Source organism: Lepisosteus oculatus, chromosome 20 (genome assembly GCF_040954835.1).
Source record: "Lepisosteus oculatus isolate fLepOcu1 chromosome 20, fLepOcu1.hap2, whole genome shotgun sequence".
Taxonomy (NCBI): domain Eukaryota; kingdom Metazoa; phylum Chordata; class Actinopteri; order Semionotiformes; family Lepisosteidae; genus Lepisosteus; species Lepisosteus oculatus.
Genome location: NC_090715.1, coordinates 4,626,532 through 4,647,774, shown reverse-complemented (window position 1 = coordinate 4,647,774; position 21,243 = coordinate 4,626,532). Strand labels below are relative to the sequence as shown.

Genomic DNA, 21,243 nt, shown 5'->3' with positions numbered 1-21,243 from the left:
ACATGTCAGCTTTTTTATTGAGGGGAGAATCTATTAACGAATGTGATATCTGCAATTCCCCTTTGCCGGTTTTCTGTTCATCAGATTTAAAAAGTAGAAGCCCCAGAGTGCCGTAGACACAGATGTGTGGCGTTGCTCCTGATTTATTGCTGATCCTTTGTGTATTCTTAAGGAGGAGGAGTCCCAGGCTGTTGAAGAAGAGTGTGGCGGTAGGTTGACTGTCTTTCTTCAGGCTGTTATCAATCACTTTCAGAAAAGAGCCCTCATAACGAGCAGTCCAGCACTCAAGTCCCCGAGTCTATTGCTTTTGAATGACCGTGTTATGGAAGCTTTATATTCTACCATTCATTCCTGTTGCTTCATTTGCAATTTTGCTGTTCAGTACTGATGACATTATGGTTGCATGAAGTGAAAAATGACTCTATCCCAAGGACAGTATGATAAAAATACTGATATCAGTATCCGAACTGGTGGTTTTTTGTGACACCACATTACAGAAAGAAAGTAGAAAGGGGCTAATGATGCTTTAAATCTAATCTCGTTCTCCTCATGCTTTAACAAGAAATATTTTTTTAATCTTTAAAGACTGATTGCAGTAGGGCTGGCTGAACTTAACGTATTGTGCATATGGGAGGAGATCCTATGGCCGTTCCAGCTCATTTGCTAGTCAGTAGTTTATTGATCCGATGGGCTCATCCAGCTGTTTCTTGAAAGAAGCCATGGTATGGGCTTCAACGACATGGCAGGGTAGCTTGTTCCACACTCTCACAACCCTTAGTGTAAAATAGGGCCTCCTGTTCTCAGTTTTAAAACTGATTTCCTATCCTCACTTGTGTCTGCTGGTTCGCGTTTCGCTGTCGGTTGATTGTTGGTTAAAGATGACCAACGGGCTGATTTTGACAAGGCCTTTGAGGATGTTTAGGTCTAATATTTAACCTCCTGGAATCATGTTTCTTCTTAAATTCTTATTAAAAGTAATAGATGCAACAATAAAGGCTCCAGAGAGTTTGCTCTAGGAATCCATTCATCTGCTGCCTGTTTTTGAAAAAGGAAATCTGTGAACTGAGGGCTAATTCTGTCTCTACTCTTGTGATCTCTTCTGCTCCTAGTCTTGCCGAGGTGCTCAGCCCTAAAGCACTGGCTCATGAGTTTTCCCAGACCACACCTGCCTCAGTGTCTGACCCGCCTGACCCCTTTCACCTATTTCACTACTTTCAGCTGCCCAAGTTGCCGCAATCACCTCAGCTGCCTTGACTTTCCAAGCTGCCTGAACTGCCCCAGCTGCTCCAGCTGCCTGAACTACCCCAGCTGCTCCAGCTGCCTGAACTACCCCAGCTGCTCCAGCTGCCTGAACTACCCCAGCTGCTCCAGCTGCCTGAACCAACCTAGCTGCACCAGCTGCCTGAACTACCCCAGCTGCTCCAGCTGCCTGAACTACCCCACCTGCTCCAACCGCCTGAAGTTCCCCACCTGCTCCAGCTGCCTGAACTGCCCCAGCTGCCTGCCCTGTCAGCAGTATGTCTAAGCAACAGAACCCAGATCTGGAGTTAGACCACCTAGTCCGCGAAACATCCCTGCACCCCAGAACTCCCACCCCTTCCTCCTCCAGCAGCGCGCTAGAGCTCCCCAATGTTCCCAGTTATCACCGCTTGCCCCCCATCAGGCTCCAGAGAGAGCTGTCAGGGCTCTCCAACCCCAGCTTCACCGCAGAGGAGGGCCACGGTCCCACCCCACCCGCAGGTGAACAGCTGTTTGTGCCCGGCATCCTCACCAGTGCTGTGCTGTGCTGTGCTGTAGTCCTTTGCCATAGCTGTTTCTGTTGTCTGTGTCATTTCTGAATAGCTTTTCAATGTTGGTTTTGGTTTCTGTTTTCACCTGTTATCCAGTAAGCAGTTCTATAAGGGCTTGTCCAGATGTATCACAGAGCTGCTATTTTTGTGTTTAGGCATGTGGATAGTGAATGTTGAAATTATGTGTGATAAATAAGTAATTCATATTAATATTATAGTATTACATTATTAGGCTGTTCTTCTTTTACCATTATTTGGTTAGCCTAACAGCCACTAGTTTGCCAGTGAATGGCAAATGCAGAGCCAATGTGAAGAATCAGATGATCCAACAAGGAACAGCTCCTAATGTTCACAGTTCTTCGGCTGCCTGTAATCAATACACGTACAATTTGCTTTGCTGGGTGGGGATCTCTGGGTCTAAAGAGCCTTGTCCCTTCCTCAGAGAGCTCCAGGCTGAGCATTCACCCTTCTGTCAATGTGGAAGATGTGGATTCTGACGGAGATGCCAGTGGGGGTCACCAGAAAACGTCTCCTGTCATTCTCCCCTCATCCCCGTACACCAGCAAGACCCTCACGGTCCCAGGGGTGCCCGTGGCAGCTCGAAGGTGAGGCCCCAAGGGGGCATTTTTGACTCCTACACAGACAAATGGTGCATTTTAGCTGTTTTGTAGCTTTTTTTTACCAGTTCTTTATCATTTTTAGATACCAAATATGTGAATATTCTAAAACAAACATGCAGTTATTTGTCCCCTCCCAGAATTATTTTTTACAGTCAGGCAAACAGAGCACAATCTACAGTTTCTAAGCTAGTAGTGAATTAAAAAGAGATAAATGAACATTCCTGAAGTAACTGAGGGCAGCATATCACTTATTCCAGGAGTTTAGGGCAAGTAGAATAATATAGAGGGATGTAAATTACTTCTCTTTACCCTGGTATCATGTCTGTTTTTGTATTTTCTTTTCTTCTCTTCTCCTGTTTTTTTTTAAAACGAAGCAGCTCATCTCCAGATAAAGAGTAAGAATATCACACTGATAGCACTCTGCTGAGGTTACCAATGAATAGCTGTAAAAAATACAGCTCCCTGTATAATACATGAAAATTTCCCAAAACAGCCACCTCATCATCCTAGATTTTGCTAATTGTTTGGCATCACAGTAAGAACTTTCTTTTCATATTTTTAGTACGACGAAGCCTTCTGATTCAAATAATTTTTCCAGCGTTAAGAAATTTTGGCGTTAGGGTCATTCTGGGATAGAGCTGAATCATTGTTTCAAAGACCCTTCTAATTCAGATAAGATCCGTTTCACTGATTTCTGTAAGATGATATTTTGGCTTCTTGCCATAAATTAGCAAAATTTATAGAATGACATGCAAAGGCTTGCAAAATATAGGCATTACCCCCAATGCCATGAATGCTGGCTTGATGGTCTTGCTGAAATTGCAAGGACTGTGTTCCTGATGGGGTGGGTCAGAGTTGTGCTGCTAATTTTTAGAGCAATAACTTTCTGCGCTTTCTTCCCTTACCCAGAGTTGTCAGCCAGTTCTCGTTTTTTAACTGTTTCTGTTACTCTTGCGTCTGTCACGTCATGCGTTGTTTTCATTATAATAAATAAATGAGGAAAATCTCACTCCATTTTCTGTGTTTGTTCTGCTTCTAGAAATAAGTAAAGAATTGCATTATCCTTATAGCTTTTTAGAATATGAATTTTGTCTGAGTGTTGTTTATTTATTTTGCTTTAGCTGTGAACTAAAAGTATGTGTCACTTATTAATTTAATAGAACGTTCTTTGACAGGACTAGGATTGTGTATTATTTCATGCCAGTTTCTTGTTCTGATTATTCTTCTTAACCCTGTCCCTCTACACCTGGAGGCCAAATGTACTGTATCTAAAGACTTGCAGTCCAGCTGGGGTCTTCACAACATTGATATAATCATTGCTGAAGTTCAAATATTTACCTGCGTCAGCATGTGTAGGCTGCAAAGGAACAAGTAAAGGTTTATTCCATGCTGAAAGGGAGAAAAAAAAGAAACACAACGTTTCGGCTGTGGAGCCATCTTCAGGCGTGACACCCAGAGAAGACAGACCTGAAAAAGCCAAAATATTGTGTCTCTTTTCTTTTGAGCATGAAATTAATCTTTATTTGTTCCTAATGGACGTTGTCGGCTTGCTTCGACCAGTTTAACAGCTCTTCAAGTACTGGTGCTCCAAAGAAACTTGAAAAATCCACAGACACACCAGTCCTATAGGACTGGGACTGGGACACCTGTACTACACAATAAAAAAAGTCAGATAAACCAAGTTAGTTCCAACTAGCAGCCTTTACCCTGTACTCTAATTGTCACTTAGCATAAGAAGGCTCATGTCTCTAGCTGAAACAAGACGCATTAATGTGTGTATTCAGCACTGAATTGTGCTATTTTAGTTTAGCTAACCAGATGTCTTCGATTATTTTTCACCTTTATGCGACTGAAATCCTTGGTAGTTTGGTCCTGGAGTGAGAAATTAGAGTTTATTCCTCGGATGTTTTAGTACACAAGGTAAAATTATCTTGTTTTAGGTTATTTCCAACTTAAAGCCATGCTGCCCACCTATCTATTGCGATCGATGTAAATAATCAAGTAGAGGTGTGTGCCACACCAAAAACGTTTCGGCTGTGTGTGTGTGTGAGCGGGAGGTAGGAAGAGGCTGAGGTGTGGGCCAGAAAAAGGAATGTGAGAGTGGGCAAAGAGTGTCCAAAGAAATGGAGTTCTGAGAGATTAATTTAATGTTACCAGTGTTTATTTAATGTAAACAAGCTTCTAATGTGTATGTTAACAGGAAGAGAGAAATCCAGATATTGCTTTTTAAACTGGCATTTCTTCATATCCTGGAATACAAAGGCTTGCGTTCCCATGACCCATGGCAATGTACAGTACGTCAGACCCTGAACAGACCCTTGTTAGAGAAAAAGCCACCCGACAGACAACACAGGCTTATCCTGTGAAATGCATCTGCTGTGTTTTCCGTGCTTCACTTCAACTGTCTTTTATAGGTCGCTTCACTCCTCTCTCTGTCTCTCTCTGTTCTTGCTCCCTCTCTCTCGCACTCCCCCCACCCCACGCCTCGCGTGCGTCTCCGTGCGAACGGATCCGCGGGATGCTCTAGAGAACAAAGGTTGCAGAATTTCTGGACCAAGATGTAAGACGCATTCCTCCGAAAGCCAAACAATCAAAAAAGGAAAAGACCCCCCAAAAAAACAGCATGTTTGTCGTCCACCCCAGAACTCATCAGTGGTATCCACTATCTCTTCCATTTTTTCGGAGTTTACCCCATCACATCAGTCCATGCATTGATTTCCATCCTGGAAACTTGGGGGCGAGCTATTTCAAGCATGCAAAGCTGAAGACCCTAGTTCTGTTCATGAAGCGCATGCTGTCCTGCCATCCATATCTCACCGGAGATATGCTGGAGTAAGGTCTGGTAGATCAACTGGCTTCTGCCCGCATCAGTGGAGTTGCTTGCTTGCTGATTAAACTGTGGCCAAGTGGAGGAAGGCTGGGACATGACACTCACATTTTCTTACAAATTCGAAAGTGCTCTTGTGCTTTTTCCAGCCTTCTAGTTGACACATCCATTTTGGAAAACCACAGGGCTTTCTACTGAAAAAAAACGCATTCATGTTTCTTTTCTGTTCCTGATAGATTCAGCATAAATTTAAAGGATCATCATACTGTATATGTTAAAATTGGTGATTTTTCATTATGATAATTTTTCTTCTGATTTTGCTCTCCTTTAGATTCTCTGGCATAATGATGTAACATTCCTTTACGAATACAGGAAAGGGCCAAACATACTTAGTGAGCAATGTTTTTGAATTTAGATCAAAGATCTGCAATGTTGTCAGCTTCCTAATAATTTGGACTTCCAACAGGATAATAGGCTTTGATCAGGCTGTGCAGCCATATTCAGTATATTAGAACCCGCTGAAACCAGCCTGACCCCAATCTTATTGTAATCCCTTTGGTCACTTTGTGCCAGTTTTAGCAATGTGAAATGATCTATGAGTCTCTACAACAGCAGGGTCTCAACCTTTCTCTGTCCCCCTTCCCACTCTCCTGTCCAGTGGTCCGCCGTCTCACCTGTCCCTCTGTTCTGTGCTGGTCAGAAAGAAGCTGTACTCCCAGGAGGAGAGCATGGAGGACGCAGAGACCACAGTGAAAGCCTGGCCCAGCCAGACCAGCCTGCTGTCAGAGGATGAGTGAGTGAACTTGCGATCTGTTTGAATGACACGTGTCCTATCAGCCTGGGAACCGCTGTGGGAAAGACTAGCAAATAGTTTGTAAATCTGTATTAAAAACAGATTCAATAGCTTACGTATTATATGTCTATATATTAAAGATATATGGTGCATCATTTCTTATGTTGCACTAAAAATAAGCTGTAAAATTGTATATAGTCGAATTCAAGTATAGTCAGTTAAAATTTTAGAAAATTCTAACGTTGCACTTTATGGATACTGTATGCAAATATTAGTCACTTATCTACTTTAATTTTAAATTTAGGGAGACTTGTTTATGCTTAAATATATCTGTGTACACTTTTAAACTGAACTAGTTACTAGCTTAGTAACCTCCATATGTGCTGTTGAACGATCATTGTCACATTCTTTTTAAGGTAAAATGTGTGGTATTTTTACCTGTTAGCTGAGAGAGCGAGGTCGAATTTTGTCTGGCCCATGTGTGGTTTCTGACTACACCCCTCATCGGTTAGCTGTATTCATAAGATCTGCACCTCTCTGGGACTGAGGAACCCAGGAAAAGTGCCTCCCAGTAGGACTCCTTGAGTGTTTCTGTGCGGCGTGGCACAGACAGCTTGATTTCAGTGGACCCGCTCTCCTGCGACAGGATGAGGGAGAGGCCCGCGTCAGCCGCCAGTCAGACCAGCACCATCGTGAACGAGCGCCTGCAGGAGCTGGTGAAGATGTTCAAGGAACGGACGGAGCGCGTGAAGGAGAAACTCATCGATCCCGACGAATCCGACAAAGACAGCCCTTCCGCCAGTGAGTCTCCAAGACACCCACATGAATGCACGTGGCATCCGGGCCTATGGTCACACACTTTTCAACCACTGTTATAAAGGCTGGGTTCAACTCCAAGACCTTGCCAAGCTCTGTCTAAGCTTGCAGTTCTGCATTCCAATGATAACAGAGGCATCTAATACTACCCCAAGGTCCTCTCTGTTTTAAATAGCCCTGATCCAAAGCAAGATACGGACCTGGTGTGATTCCGTGCTCATCTGATCGGGGGGTTGCGACAACCAGGTTTTTATTCCTTTGGCAGCTCCAGAGAAGAAACTCCCACCTCCTCCCCCTCCCCCGGAGAAGAAAGAGGAGCCAGCGCCTGAGAAGGAGGGCGAGGAGCACTACTGCGAGATGCTGTGCTGCAAGTTCAAGACCATGCCCTGGATGACAAGGCTGAAGGAATACCGCTTTCCCCAGAGCATCGACCCCTTCACCAGTGAGGCTCTAAACACCCTTCTCTCATTCTGTACAGCCCAGGTATCAGGACAAAAAAGCACTGCTCATAACAAGTCACGGTGGGCAAAGGGTTTTGCTTTTCCATAGTAGCTGTGCACCTAGCTTAGGAATGTGCTAAGCTGCATAGATAAGTACTGTAGGAAATAATGCTGGTGAATTCACTTGTGTCACAAGGAGCTTTAGTGATTAAGAGGTCATTCAAAAGCTTTCTGTTTCTTATATTTCTTGGATCCTTTTTGGTATCATACCCCAGCTTTTCCAGTTTCGTCCCTGCCAGTTTCCTCATGCTGCTGACAAGAGAAGTGACTGCCGCCCTCTCCTCTCCTCCCCAGATCTGATCTACGTGCTGTGGCTCTTCTTTGTCACGGCGGCTTGGAACTGGAACGTGTGGCTGATCCCGGTGCGCTGGGCCTTTCCCTACCAGACCCCTGACAACATCCATCTCTGGCTGCTCATGGACTACCTGTGCGACACCATCTACATCCTTGACATCCTGGTCTTCCAGCCTCGTCTGGAGTTCGTCCGAGGCGGAGATATTGTGGTGAGCGCTCAGCATGACGCACAGACGTGGTCGACCCCCCTTACAACTAAGGCGCTGAGAGCCGATTAGAGAATATGTGCTTTTTCCATGTGTTATATAATAATAATTCCTTACACTTATTGCTCTTTTCTGGGCACTCCACTCAAAGCACTTTACAGGTAATGAACACTCTCCTCCACCACCAATGTGTAGCCACCACCTTGCAGCTAAAGTGAGCCAGTACGCTCACCACACATCAATTAGGAGGAGAACAGAGTGATGAAGCCAGTTCATAGATGGGGATTATTATGAGGCCATGGTTGGTAAAGGCCAGGAGGAAATTTGTCCAGGACAAGGGGGTTGGCTCTTCTGTATGAATTTTTACATAGGATATTGATGGTTCACTTTTATATTGTGCAACTCATGTCCATATGTTAACACTGAACACAGGGGTTGGCTTTTTAGATCGCATGTGATTGACAGCCACAAAAGCCTGTACAAAAAACAAGTAATTCCAGGAGCCAAGCCAACAGGATAATAATAAAATCTCTTCACTGACCAATGATCTGCGTCTGAAGGGGATCATGTTTCTTTCTTCTTTTATTTTAGTGTGACAGAAAGGATATGAGAGAAAACTACATGAAATCCCATCGCTTCAAGGTAAGAGCAATTTCAATACACTAGGAGAATCAGAAATAAGCTTTTGTGTAGAACAAACCAATGATTCTCAACCAGTGGGCTGTGAGTCACCAGTGTCCACTAGTGGGTCATGGAGCTGATAAATACTGAGCAGAAGTATTTACTGAGCAATACAATAATTCATATAATAAACTAGAATAGTGGTGATTGTATATCACTATCTCCAACTGTGATGCAGCAATAAAAAGTGCAGGATTAATTACGTTTAGACTATAATATGACCTGTCAGTGATCTGTGCCCACAAAAACATTGAGCTTCTGGGTTTCAAAGAATATTGCGCTTGACTCGTTTGGATATCATTAATTAGAAACAGATGTGTTCACAGTTACAGTTGTTTTGAATTTCAAAGGGCAGAAGGAACTTGACTTTTTAGAGGTACTGTAGCTTCCTACCAGAGCAACAGCAGTGTTTCCAATGAATACTACCCTGTAAGAAAGTCATCAGGTGTCTGGTTCCTTTTACTGCCACATAGCTGCGTCAGGGATTTCTCCTGTACCTGTAACAAACACAGAACAGTAGAAATAAGCTGCACAAAATGATCAATTCCACCCTGAAGTGATCTGATTTTTTTCCCAGAAGCAATCCCAAGTGCCTCTCTGAGGGTAGCAGTGTGTATGTTTACTTTTGATTAAAACTGCAGAAAGATACATATAAGTTCAAAATACCCTGTGTAACCATAGCTTGTTTCCTCTCACCTTTTTGTAAATTATTGTTTATGTAGGCCTTGAGACATCCTGGATTATACCTTGCTGTTTTTTCACATAAGTGAAACTATGCATGTATATTTCTGGTAATCTGTGTTTGATGTGTTCCAACTGGAGTCTGACAACAATACCAGCCAAGCCTCTTGCCTTCTGTGTTTCAGATGGATCTCATAGCTCTTTTCCCTCTGGATTTGTTGTATTTAAAAGTTGGAGTTAACTCTTTGCTGCGATTTCCTCGTTTACTGAAGGTAAGGAATCCCAAGAGTGAGAAGTTGGTCTCTCGGTTTCCATGTCTTGTTCTTCCAGACAGAAGATACTGTATCCTGGGTCTGCAGGGCAGCAGCCAGATGTGGCAATAGATAGGAGGCTTGTATGGTCAGTCTTGTATTTAACCTCTGTAAAAAGGTTTATCAAGCTTCAGCACCCCACCTACAGAAGGCAAATAAATTGACAACCCAAGGCATATTTAGAGACAAAACCAAGTCCAAAACTGAGAAGCACCATGAGAATCTGAAGCTGGGGTTCAACACAAGCCAACTCCGAAGAGCTTGGGAAATCCAAACTATAAAGGTGTAGTAAAGAACAAAGTGAGGTCAGGAATCTAGGAGGCACAAAGGTCAGGAACACAGGAACTCTAACGAAGCTCCAAGCAAATTCTATACCTGATTTCAGAGCATAATCCAAGCAGACCCTAAGTAGCCTGAACAACCTGGGGCAGGCCTGATCGTAAGTTGCCCCAGATGGTACAGGTCCGTTGTCTGATTGCATATCCATGGCAGGCAGCACTGACTGACAGGTGAGAAAAGGCATGGCCAGCTGCCATGGCAATGCTAGCTTACTTTGCAGTTCTCCATCAGGAGTAAGCATGACAAATGCATTGTTCTAATTGTTTTTCTAGTTTCAAACTGGTTTTCTGCATCTGATGTTATGAATAGCTTGCTCTAAAAGAACTGCTGTTTGTGCACTCTTTATATACAATCAGAATATTGCACTGTATGCTCATCCAGGTTAAAGGACTAGTCCGTATCTGATCAAATGTGTTAATGGTAGATTATAGGTACTGTACATGTTACCAAATTTGTCATAGAGAAAAAAAAACACCTACTGAAATTATACCTTCTCAATTTCTCCAGCCGACCCAGTGTTCTTTTTAATCATACAGTACATGGCTTTCTTTGAATTCAATGACCGCCTGGAAGCAATCATGAGCAAAGCTTACATCTACAGGTAAGAACAGTGTGAACTGACCATTGTTTAGTAAGTCCAAGGTAATCACAAACATCGTAAAGAAATAGACTAGATGAAAAATAAAAAGTGCAGAAACAGTGAATATTTACATGATGTGCTCTTCTTGTAGTGAAAAGTATTTACAAAACAGAAACAGCCAAACATTCAATAAATATTAAAAGTATAGTTTCCCCAGGGAACTATAAGGAAATTCTTTCTCCAAGGAATTTCTGACACGTTAAGTTGCATTGGCCAAAGATAACTTAATGTTCGGTAATAACACGCAGACAAGCACAGCCAAAGACAAAGACTCTCTGCTACACCTTGAGTGCCAAGTTAAGTAATTCTAAATAACTTAAATAGCTCTGCCCTCTGGCAACTTTTGATGGGCAGGTAAAAGATTTATACCAGAGATGAGTCAGGGTCTATAACCTGACACGTAATGGCAGGACAGCAAGGTCAACACTGGTAATACTCTTACAAATAACTTTAACTAATTCAACAACAAAATAAACAATGCAGGTTCACGGTAAAAAAAAAGGAATTATAAAATATTATAAACACACAAATATGATGTCCTTCCCTCTATATTCCAGAACGATTTTAATCGAATAGATAAATGAGCAAGGCCTGTGAAAGACCTCATCAGAGGTCTTTCTTCAGAGATAGATGTGCTTCTTTTCTAAAAGAAAAATGCGAAGCAAGACAAAAAACTTGCAGTAAAAGCTCCCGCTGTCCTCTCTGTGTGATCCCAGAGTCATCAGGACCACTGCCTACCTGCTCTACTCCCTGCACTGCAATTCCTGTCTCTTCTACTGGGCGTCTGACTACGAGGGCCTCGGGTCCACCAAATGGGTCTACGACGGAATCGGGAACAGGTGGATTAGCTTACTTTTCTCTTGGCTTGACGCTTTGGCTGCTCACATTTCCTGAGAGAGCCCCAGCTGCAGCCCTGTGAGCCCTTTCACCAGCTCAGTAGTCACGGGGTCACCCGTCGTCATTTGTCTTTACTACTTTGTCTTTACTTCGCTCTGTCTTGAACGTGTTTGGCGCTTTGCCCTCTCCAGCTACATCCGCTGCTACTACTTTGCAGTGAAGACTCTGATCACCATCGGGGGGCTTCCAGACCCCACGACCCTCTTTGAAATCATCTTCCAGCTGATCAATTACTTTGTTGGGGTCTTCGCCTTCTCCATCATGATTGGGCAGGTAGGTTTGCCCTGTGCTTTTTTTCTTACGGTAAAAACTCAAAGCCCAGCAGGTCATTCGGAAGTCCTCTCGGCTCAGAATAATCCACTAGAGGTTCTTGTACATGCGGTGTTTCAGATGAGAGATGTGGTGGGAGCTGCCACAGCTGGCCAGACATATTACCGCGCCTGCATGGACAACACCATCAAGTACATGACCTCCTACCGCATTCCCCGTGACGTGCAGAACCGCGTCAAGACCTGGTACGACTACACCTGGCAGTCCCAGGGCATGCTGGGTAAGGAATGTTGAGCATTTCATTACTGGAAGTGGCTGTGTAATTAATGCATGTTTATGAGACGGATTTCGGCCAGGCTTTGCTTCAGCAGTGAGACCTGATACTTAAGTACCATCATGTGCTGTGCTCCTACTCTACATTCCTTCTCCCCCACTTTCAGATGAGCAAGAGTTGCTGATCCAGCTCCCAGATAAAATGAGGCTGGATATTGCTGTGGATGTCAATTATTCCATCGTCAGCAAGGTGGCGCTATTTCAGGTAAGTCCCTCTAGCTGGTAGCTTTCGGATATTAACTCTAATAAATGCTTGAGAAGGAGTGTCATTGTCAGTGTCATTTTGATTGGTTGTTTTCTTCACTGCATCATAAAAGCCGAGCTTCTCTCCCTCCGTCTCTACAGGGCTGTGACAGACAAATGATCTATGACATGCTGAAGAGGCTAAAGTCTGTAGTTTATCTACCTGGAGATTATGTCTGCAAGAAGGTAAAGGGACAACTGGCCTCCCGTCTTTTCTCTTTGCCACACAGCAGGGGATGTGTCCGGAGTAGCCGTTAGGGCTTGGCCAGAAAGCTCAGGGATCCACAAACCCAAGTCATCACACTTCTCCACCATGAGGAACTATCCTGATTTTAACTTCTCTCAAACATCCTTACTACTGCTGAGAGCTGAATATCACACCTTTGCTGTCCAGTTGGTGAAATCATCAGTCTGAAATAATGACCTACTTGGCCTCTTCCCCATTCTTCATGTATGCATATATTGGATACCTGCCCTTATGATGTGTGTAGCACTGTTAATTGCCTCATACAGAAACCAAACAAACAATATATTTCCGTCTAATTCAGGGTGCTAGCCATGTCGCAAAGGACAGGGAGGCAGAGTTCAGACACACAGCAGGCCGTGTCCGCTGTGGTGTGACATCAGCAGTGAACAGCAGTGTGTGTGTGAAGAGGCCCCTCTTGTTTTGCAGGGTGAGATCGGGAGGGAGATGTACATTATCAAGGCAGGAGAGGTGCAGGTGCTGGGTGGTCCAGATGGGAAAACGGTCTTTGTGACTCTCCGAGCAGGTTCTGTGTTTGGAGAGATCAGGTATGTTTTCCTCTTTTTTTCAGAAAAATAATGCCCGACACATTCCTACACTTATTGCTGAAATGACATATATATTGTAATGTGCAGTCTGAACCAGCCATATTAAACCTTGTTAGTTCTGTCATTAGTGACCAGTTCAGGAACGCTCAGGTGAAGATAAAGAGGTTTTGTCCTATTTTGGAATGGATGCCTCTTTGCATTTCAGAAACAGTTACCCTCCCAGTAGCTTGCCATTCGATGTGCTGTGACGTTTTTCCTATTGAATCTAAAAAGTTGTTCAAATCTGAAGTATTGTGCTTGTGTGTGTTACCTTACACTGCAGAGGTCTGAAAGCAGGTTTTAGGTTCTAAGCCTGGAACGGGTGGTGGGACAGACCTGCTGATGGCTCTCTCTCTCTCTCTGCCACATGTCTCCTTCTTAGCCTGCTGGCAGTGGGAGGGGGCAACCGGCGCACAGCCAATGTGGTGGCCCATGGGTTCGCCAACCTGTTCATCCTGGACAAGAAGGACCTGGCCGAGATCCTTGTGCACTATCCCGAGTCCCAGAAGCTGCTGCGGAAGAAGGCCAAGTCAGTGAGAGGGGGATGATGAGCAACAGCTGTCTCCCACATAGCACAGATTAGGGTCACACTGGGGGGACCAGGAGTTGACCTCTGAGCTACAGAGGTCCCTGGGACAGGCATGGCTTTCCCATCACCAAGAAGGAGGATTGCACAGCAAAAAGCCACCCTATCCCCACGCTCAGCTCAGCAAGTGTGACGTACAGTGTGATTAGCCTTATTTCACTGTTCGGGGGGGATAGAGACAACAATAAATTCAAGTGACTGCTACTTTGTTTCCATCCCTTAGGAAAATGCTGACCAAAGACAAGAAGCCCACGGACGAGAAGGCAGAGCAGAAGACAGGCAAGAAGGCTATCCCCCTGCAGCCAGAGACACCCAAGCTGTTCCAGGCCGCGCTGGAGGTCACGGAAAAGTCAGGGATCAAGGGCACTTTCTCCAAGCTGAAGCAGAAGTGGCACAAGTCCAGCTCTGTGGAGGTACCTCGCTCATAGCGATCATCATAGACCCAGTTTCCTGTGAGCTGTTGTTCTCCTCCCAGAACGTCAGGACAGATACCACCTGTCTGAAAGAGTGGGAGACTGGGTAGAACCTCGTATGATTACAGTATGTAACGTTTTGTTAGACTTCCCTTTACACTATGTTATGCTTTAGCACAATTTCTCCTGTGTTGTATGACTGATTTTTCGGAAAGGTTGTTTCCTTTGCTTGGACCAGATTGTGACACTGCTTGGGCAATGAATGACAGATAAAACGGCAAACATTTGGATCATGGTCCATTGTTACAAGATAGAAGTCAAATCGCTGGCTGCTCTTCTTGCTGCCTCAGTAATTGCAAGTGGGCTAAGGGTTCATGAGGAAAGAGCCAGCTGTGCTGTAATTGCGCTGGCTGGCAAGTGACATTGCTCCCCACCCCAGCTCTGTGTGACCAGGCTGTCCTCTGCCCCTTCAGCCCTCCAGCTCTGTGCCCGTGCCTCCCGGGTCCCCAGTGCACCGCCGTTCCCCCATCCCACGCGAACTGCCAGAGGTGGAGGAAGAGGACATAGTGTCCCAGGCCTCGGACAGCTCCATGCTGATCCGGATGAGCCCCGGGCACCACGGCCGCGAGCAAGTCCTGACGGTGGAGGTGTCCCCGAAAGAGGAAGGAGAGCCCACGGGGGAGGCAGCACCCGCAGCAGAAGGGGATCCCAAGGGAGAGGGGGAGTCCAAGAAGTAGCTGCACCACCATGGGAGGAGACATCAAGATCCTCCCTCTGGAGTCTCCTGGTCATCCAGCAGAGGAACACTTTTCCTGCTCCCCCTCGTCAGTGGAGTCAGTTCAGTCCTGTGAAAACACATTCTTGCGCACCTGCAGGTTAACAGCACTGACAGCTACAGTTACAGCCCTTCATCTATCGCTGCGGGGCCGCTGGCTTGCAATCATAATCAAGAGTGCAGGGGCTCTTATTGCAGTGCTCTCTTCAATGCTACAATTTCCACAGTGACCGATTGCGGCACCATTTCCCTTCACACTGTGAACATGCACTGTAGTTGTGCTTCTAGAAATGTAAATAAAAGCACAAAGATTCTTATGAGAGGAGAACCAAACCAGAGGCGGCCAATTCAAACCATCTAACTGTTTTTTTTTAATCAGTTAGTAGATAATGTAATTGAACTTAAAGAATCCAGGGGGACGAAGCAATAAGAAGGAAAATAAGAAACATTAAGTTACAGTATACTTCCGTCGCACTGTATATTGTACTCTTTCTTTCTAATCCCACAAGGCAATATAGGCAGAGGTAAGCAGGGTGCGTGAAGCTGTTGCTCATCTAGTCCTCCAGTCATTAGCGTATGCTTATGGTTAGTGGAGAATCCCGAAGTCTGGCATTCAGTATTTTGTCTCTCTTTTCTACTGATCCAGGAGCAAAAAACTGCCAAGCTAACCTTAGAATAGCCTTTTCGATGGCTTCTGATCTCGTCCAGAACAGGCGGCTCAGGGAGCTAAAGAGCTAGACTCATTATCTTTACCAGTCACTGTTGTAATCTCAGGCTTTAGTATTGATCTGCTCAGGCTTTTTTGCACATGATGAAAAATCCTCGCATTTTAGAACTGTAACTAGGCTGCCAGAAGTAGCCCCATGTTTCCTTGTGTTTCCGGGCCCTTATAATATCAATTTGTCTTAATTAGACATTTACCCAGTGCTTTTAAACACTCGCTGGCATTATAACTTCTTGCGTAGCAAGGGACTGACATGCGTCCATTTTGTCTTTACACAGGTGGTGGGAAACACACAGACACTTCAGCTCATTCTTCTTGTGCAAATGGAAACATTTGTGTAATACAGTTAAGTTCCCTAAATAACACAGGATGCAATGAAATAAGCTCTCACACCTTGTAATATTAGTAGTTAATGCTAGCTGGTTCTCCTCTACCATTCTGGGTAACATGTTTAGGTCATAAAAGGAAGTGAAAGAAATAGGAAATGTTATGGCCTGGACCATTCCAATGGGGAGTGATCACATTACAGAGTTCTATCTAGAAATAAAGTTTAGATGAGCTGTTTGATTAAACAGCGCAATGCACTCAGTAAAGCTGTGTTCCGTTTACATTAACGATGAATGATCAGTGCCAGTTGCTGGTGAATTATACACACTATTCTCTGTGACACTGCCAGCGATGTGCTTTCTGTCAAAACAGGAGGGGTCTACATTTACAGTCTTGGCAGTTAGCACTGAATACATGTCTACTGGCAAAAACATAGAAACAGCTTTTTGCTAAATGATTACCTTATTTAGGTAAAAATGCATAAATCAAAAATCAATCAAGAAGCAAGTGAACATGCTAAAAGCCACTTGCCTTTGCAGAAGAAATGGCACTCACCCTTGACATGCATGTGTGCTTTATTTTGCCAGTGGCTTTAGAAAAGGAATGTGTTCAACCAGAAATATGTGCAGGAAGGAGGGAAGGAAGTCAGAAAAGATTTGCATTGTTTGGCAATACTGAGGAATGAAGGGAACAGACTTGAAACAACGGAACTGTGTGCCCAGTTGCTACAGTCCTGCCACCATCGTGTGTGATCAGCTCAGCCCTAGAATCACGTTGCTCTAGACTAGTCTTCAGCAGATGCTTTATAAAACCAAACCTTCCCAAGCCAGCTGTAAGGTACTCAATTATTTCTTGTGTGCAAAGCTGCCACACACCACTGTGAGGAACTGCTGTAGAAGTTAACTCCATGCTGCAGAACTATACTTGGAATGTACTTTTACAAGAAATGCAAGGAAAGTGAAGCCTTTTCTCTAAGTTACAAAGAGTAGCATCCAATATGTTGTTCACGTGAAAGAAACTCTAACACAGGGTTGGGATTTTAAAATGAACAGTAAATGTAAAATAAGTAGTTTACAATATACTGTAAAGCACTTTCTTGTATCATATAACAGATTGGAACGGAGATTGTTGTTCTGATCAGAGTACTGTGAACAAATGTTTCATTTATCTAAAAAACAACTTTATAGTTTTCATGAATAAGAAAGAAGTTTCATTTTTAGCTGAACCCTGTGAGCTCTTTTCCTGCTGAGCCTCAAGTCTCAGCCTTGCTTAGAAACAGCAATAGTAAATGAACTCAGAAGACACTTCTTTGAAGAACCTATAAACAAGAAATAATATGAAACAAATGTCCTCATTTTCACAGACTAATAAAAAAACAATGAATTTGTCATAAACTAGTGTAGAGACAGGGATGATTATGATGGGTCACACTGCGTCTTTTTAACTGGATGTTAGGTGTCCAATCCTGACTCTGGTGGGCTGCTCTGTTCTGTGGGTTTCTAGAGTTATTTAAAGTAGCAGCATATAAAGTTGTTAAATTAATCTAACAATAATGAGTTGATCTAAGTTGTTAAAATCTGAGCTGTAATGAATATCAGAAATGACACTAACTCTGACACCCTTGATCTAGAGGAAATAGTTTGATGTAATTTAAAATGTCATGAATTTTGTACATTTTGCAAGGAATTATCATTGTTCTTGTTGATAGTGAAACAAGTTGAAAACCAGTTTCTGGTAGTGCCAGTTAAGGTCTCTAGGCACCCCAGTAGAGTTTGTTTTTGTAATACAGTGAATGTGATTGTTCATCAAAAGCTTATTTTTATTATCTCAGTGTTGCTCACAGGATGCAGCTTGCTGTTCTGTTTACACCTTTGGACATGTCTTTTTTATATTCTACTGCTGGTAAATAAAAGATATCTGATTCATAAAGGTGTCAAATTGAGATTTTGTTTCAAGAACAATTACAACCACAGCCCAGTGACATCACTGACCCCTCACAGGTTCGATTCCAGCTGATGTACCTTCTGCGTGGAGTTTGTGTGCTCTCTCGAGTTTGCTTGAGTTGTGTATGGACGCTCCAGTTTCCTTTCACCATCCAAAGGGACTCCAGCAATGTTAACTGGTGTCTCCAATTTGTGCCTGTTGTTGTGTGCCCCTTGATGGGTTGTAGTCTCTGAGCTGCTGAATTCATAAGGAATCGATGGCCTTCTAATAATGAATGAATTGTTAGCTTCAGTCATCTTCTAATGTGTAAAGAAACAACGTCACGGTGATTAAAGAAGTGAGGAAGGCAAGTGTTCTGCAAATTTCAGCAAATCAAGGGGCCTGGAATCCGAAATTGGTAACTTGAAAGACGAATATAAGGATTTGTTGCGGAGAAACAGTCTAGACGTACACAGAGGGGATAAGGGCTGATAAAAACCAAGGAATCAAATTATCTAGTGACTCGAATTCAATCATTCATTTCAGAAATGTGGAATTACCTTTCTCCTTGTAAAACAAAATAAATACGACAGCTCGGTGTTGTCTAGTGGTTTAGTGAACGCACTGTCGATGCTACTTTCTTAACATTTTCCTCGCGTGTGTTGTTAATATCGGTGTGGAAAAGCAGGACGAGGGAACGGTGACACGACGAGACTGCCTGAGAACCAGTTGAAGAAGAAATTTCCCTTTAAATCAAGGCTGTGAACTACAGTACGTCACTGCTTTTGTGTTCAGTCAGCTGGCCGGCTTCTTTTCCTGCAGGATCTCTTCAGTGGTTGGTTGACCAGACTTGCGGTTCATAGCGGTGGGGTGGAAGGAATGTTTTTTGAAAAGTCTGGGTAACTTTTTGAAACGAGTATACAACTTGGAAAGCGGGCAGGGATAGATACCTCGCTACGGAACCCGAATTAACTAAAGCGCAGCAGAAGCAGAGAATTGGTTGGGGGAAAAAATAAGCATTGATTTAAACCACAACGGGAAGTTCGCCAGTTGGTCCGGCAGGTAAATGTGCGTTTTTTCTAAATTGTTAACGCTTTACTTGAAGCAAAATATCTGTCTGACTCAAAACGTTACTTTAATGACTGTTTTAAATCAGAACAGTGGATTAAGACACGTGAATCGTATCCACCAGGCATATACAATAATTACTGACAAGTTGCAGTACATTAAATAACTACTCCACAAGATGTTAGTGGATTTTTTTTCCTATCCAAGTTCAGATGTATTCAGTTCATCGCAAAGGTCGGTGAAAAGCTGTGGGTGCGAGACACAGACTGAAGAGCCGATAAAATTCAGTATTTATGTGGTTTCAAATATGACGTTTTTCCTCTGTGAAGTCGCCCGATGCTGATCAATCTATATTCTTTTTTTTAAAAAAAAAAAGATTGCGGCTGCAGCTGCCCCGTTAACAACCGGTAATTGTCATAATAACATCAGAGAGTAAATTCCTGTGCTGTTTTTCTTGAGATTCCCCCAGGCGTCGCCTGTCAATTTTTTCTTGTCAGTTACTGTTAGCGCTGTTTCACACAGGCGGTGTGAAAAGTGCTTTTTCAGTGCTCTTGCTGTTAAGACTCAGGAACAGTTTGCTCAGTGCGTTTGGCGATGTGTTATACTCAATCGCTAAACTCGAAGTGCATTATTCTTCCTTCCCTTGGATGCCTGCAGCTCTTTTCTCATGCGGATACTTTTTTAGCTGTGGTCTGGTTGGGGTGTGCCCGTTACACACATCATACAGAGGTCTGGTATAAATAGCGTCGCCAAATATACTGGTAATAACATTTTAACCAAGTTTGATGCTTAAATAATTTCACTCCGCATCGGTCCGGAGAAGGGGCTGCGGTTTTATTTCAGCGGGGGAAGTGTGATGTGGAATCTGGAGGGAGCCTGTATACGTGGTGTCCTGTCTGTGATGAAATACTTGTTTCTGAGCTGTTAAGTTTTAAACCGTGCACTGTGGGCTGTCCCTGGGCCCTAGAAGAAATGGATACAAGTTAATGGGTGAAACTGTCTACAACTTAGATCAGTGGGTTTTTTTTTATTGCGGCTAAGTGTTACGAAGCTGCTGTTTAAAACTGCCATACAGTACCTCTGTCAAGTGTGAGAAAATAAGCACAGGACGGGGAAGGAGGTCTTGCAGGTCTGAGTGTTTCACACCCTGAATGTTTTGACTGTGGGGTGGGTGCGGAGCATCGATTAGACATCGATGCGTCTATAGTTGTTTCAGGAGCTTCTGTGTTTCTCGGTGGTTAAGTGGAAGGGTAGACCTGTTTTGATAGTTGGTGTGCAGAGGATGTTTCTGCCCCTAGGGGCACAAATACCACCGCTGTTCATAATAAAGAGTCCTGTTGCCCTGGAAGCTGTTCAGTGGTTCCTTTTGAAAGTTTAACAAGAATCCTCGGCTTTTTTTTTTTTAGTAAGGCTGTGGAATATGTTTCTGACGTATAAAAAATGATCCCCGTCATTTTTTGAAGTGCCGATAAATCCCTCCTTGCGTCACGCACAGTTGCCACTCAGGTGAAAGGAGATCTTTAGGGTCATCCAGCTGTGCCTGAGAATGGGGGGGGTTCATCCCTCCTTCTGCCTACATGAAATTGAGAATTTCCAGATGTTGTGGAAGGTGCAGGGCGTAGCTGGAGTTTTAGTTTCCTTAAGGTAAGAAGCAAAGGATAAAACCGAGTTGTTGGTGAAAGAGAGAGATGTATGCAGGATAGACTTTTCCAGAAGAAGCTTAAACAAAGGTTCCAAATGAAAAACAGCTATCTGGTCCATTTACTGTAATTCATTTGGCTGGGAGCCACTACTTTATCTAAGGGTCCTATCCAGCTGTGTGAATAATTGTGTTGAAAGAAGTCAGCGTGTTAGCTTTGACAACGTGTAAGTAGGATGACAGCATCCTTCAATATGAAATCGATCACCTGCTGAGTTCACTCCTTTTGATTTTAACAAACAACATCCAGAAATTTTTTTCCCCATGGCGGACATGGTCAGACTGTGATTTCTGGACCTGAACCTGAGTGGCCAACCATTCAGGAGACATAGGTAACCCTCCCTCCCCCAAATAAGACATCTTCATCACACAGAAAGATCATTTTAATATTGTTTTAAAGCGTTTAAATAAGGATGTCCATGTTTTATAATTTAGGTAAGCTTTCATGATGAAAATTAGGCCACGTTTCACCCATGTCCTCAATTATCTCAAAACATTTTTTTTTCATTTTGACATTCATTGCAGTTCAGACCCTTATTTACGTCTCAAGGTCATGTCATTATTGCTGGAGGTACAAGATACCCCTGACCTGACACCCTGCGCTCCAGCACCTCTTCATGTGACTGACAGCTTCACTCTTTAACCTGCGCTGGTGT

The 21,243-nt window shown here is 43.6% G+C and overlaps 2 protein-coding genes across 14 annotated transcripts in view; both read left to right on the top strand.

Moving 5' to 3' along the window:
- The window catches only part of cngb1a (cyclic nucleotide gated channel subunit beta 1a), a 36,728-nt gene extending 20,565 nt beyond the window's left edge, over positions 1-16,163 (top strand). For 9 of the 12 annotated variants that reach the window (XM_015368607.2, XM_015368604.2, XM_015368605.2 and 6 more), the window contains 20 exons: positions 173-209; positions 2,233-2,395; positions 2,785-2,805; positions 4,938-4,970; positions 5,938-6,030; positions 6,677-6,831; positions 7,112-7,288; positions 7,641-7,849; positions 8,438-8,488; positions 9,394-9,480; positions 10,395-10,459; positions 11,215-11,337; positions 11,527-11,668; positions 11,786-11,945; positions 12,106-12,203; positions 12,344-12,427; positions 12,915-13,033; positions 13,455-13,601; positions 13,882-14,071; positions 14,545-16,163. In XM_015368607.2, coding sequence (XP_015224093.2) covers positions 173-209; positions 2,233-2,395; positions 2,785-2,805; positions 4,938-4,970; positions 5,938-6,030; positions 6,677-6,831; positions 7,112-7,288; positions 7,641-7,849; positions 8,438-8,488; positions 9,394-9,480; positions 10,395-10,459; positions 11,215-11,337; positions 11,527-11,668; positions 11,786-11,945; positions 12,106-12,203; positions 12,344-12,427; positions 12,915-13,033; positions 13,455-13,601; positions 13,882-14,071; positions 14,545-14,808 — 2,418 coding nt within the window. In that variant the 3' untranslated portion in view covers positions 14,809-16,163. The remainder of the gene's footprint in view (positions 1-172; positions 210-2,232; positions 2,396-2,784; positions 2,806-4,937; positions 4,971-5,937; positions 6,031-6,676; positions 6,832-7,111; positions 7,289-7,640; positions 7,850-8,437; positions 8,489-9,393; positions 9,481-10,394; positions 10,460-11,214; positions 11,338-11,526; positions 11,669-11,785; positions 11,946-12,105; positions 12,204-12,343; positions 12,428-12,914; positions 13,034-13,454; positions 13,602-13,881; positions 14,072-14,544) is intronic. The other 3 variants (XM_015368603.2, XM_015368609.2, XM_015368608.2) reach the window with 3 other exon arrangements.
- Positions 16,164-18,638: 2,475 nt separating this feature from the next.
- The window catches only part of kifc3 (kinesin family member C3), a 36,442-nt gene continuing 33,837 nt past the window's right edge, over positions 18,639-21,243 (top strand). Inside the window, exon 1 of one of the 2 annotated variants that reach the window (XM_015368664.2) lies at positions 18,639-18,882. The gene's annotated coding sequence lies outside the window, so the exon portion shown is untranslated. Of the gene's footprint in view, positions 18,889-21,243 lie in introns of both variants that reach the window. The other variant, XM_015368665.2, reaches the window with a different exon arrangement.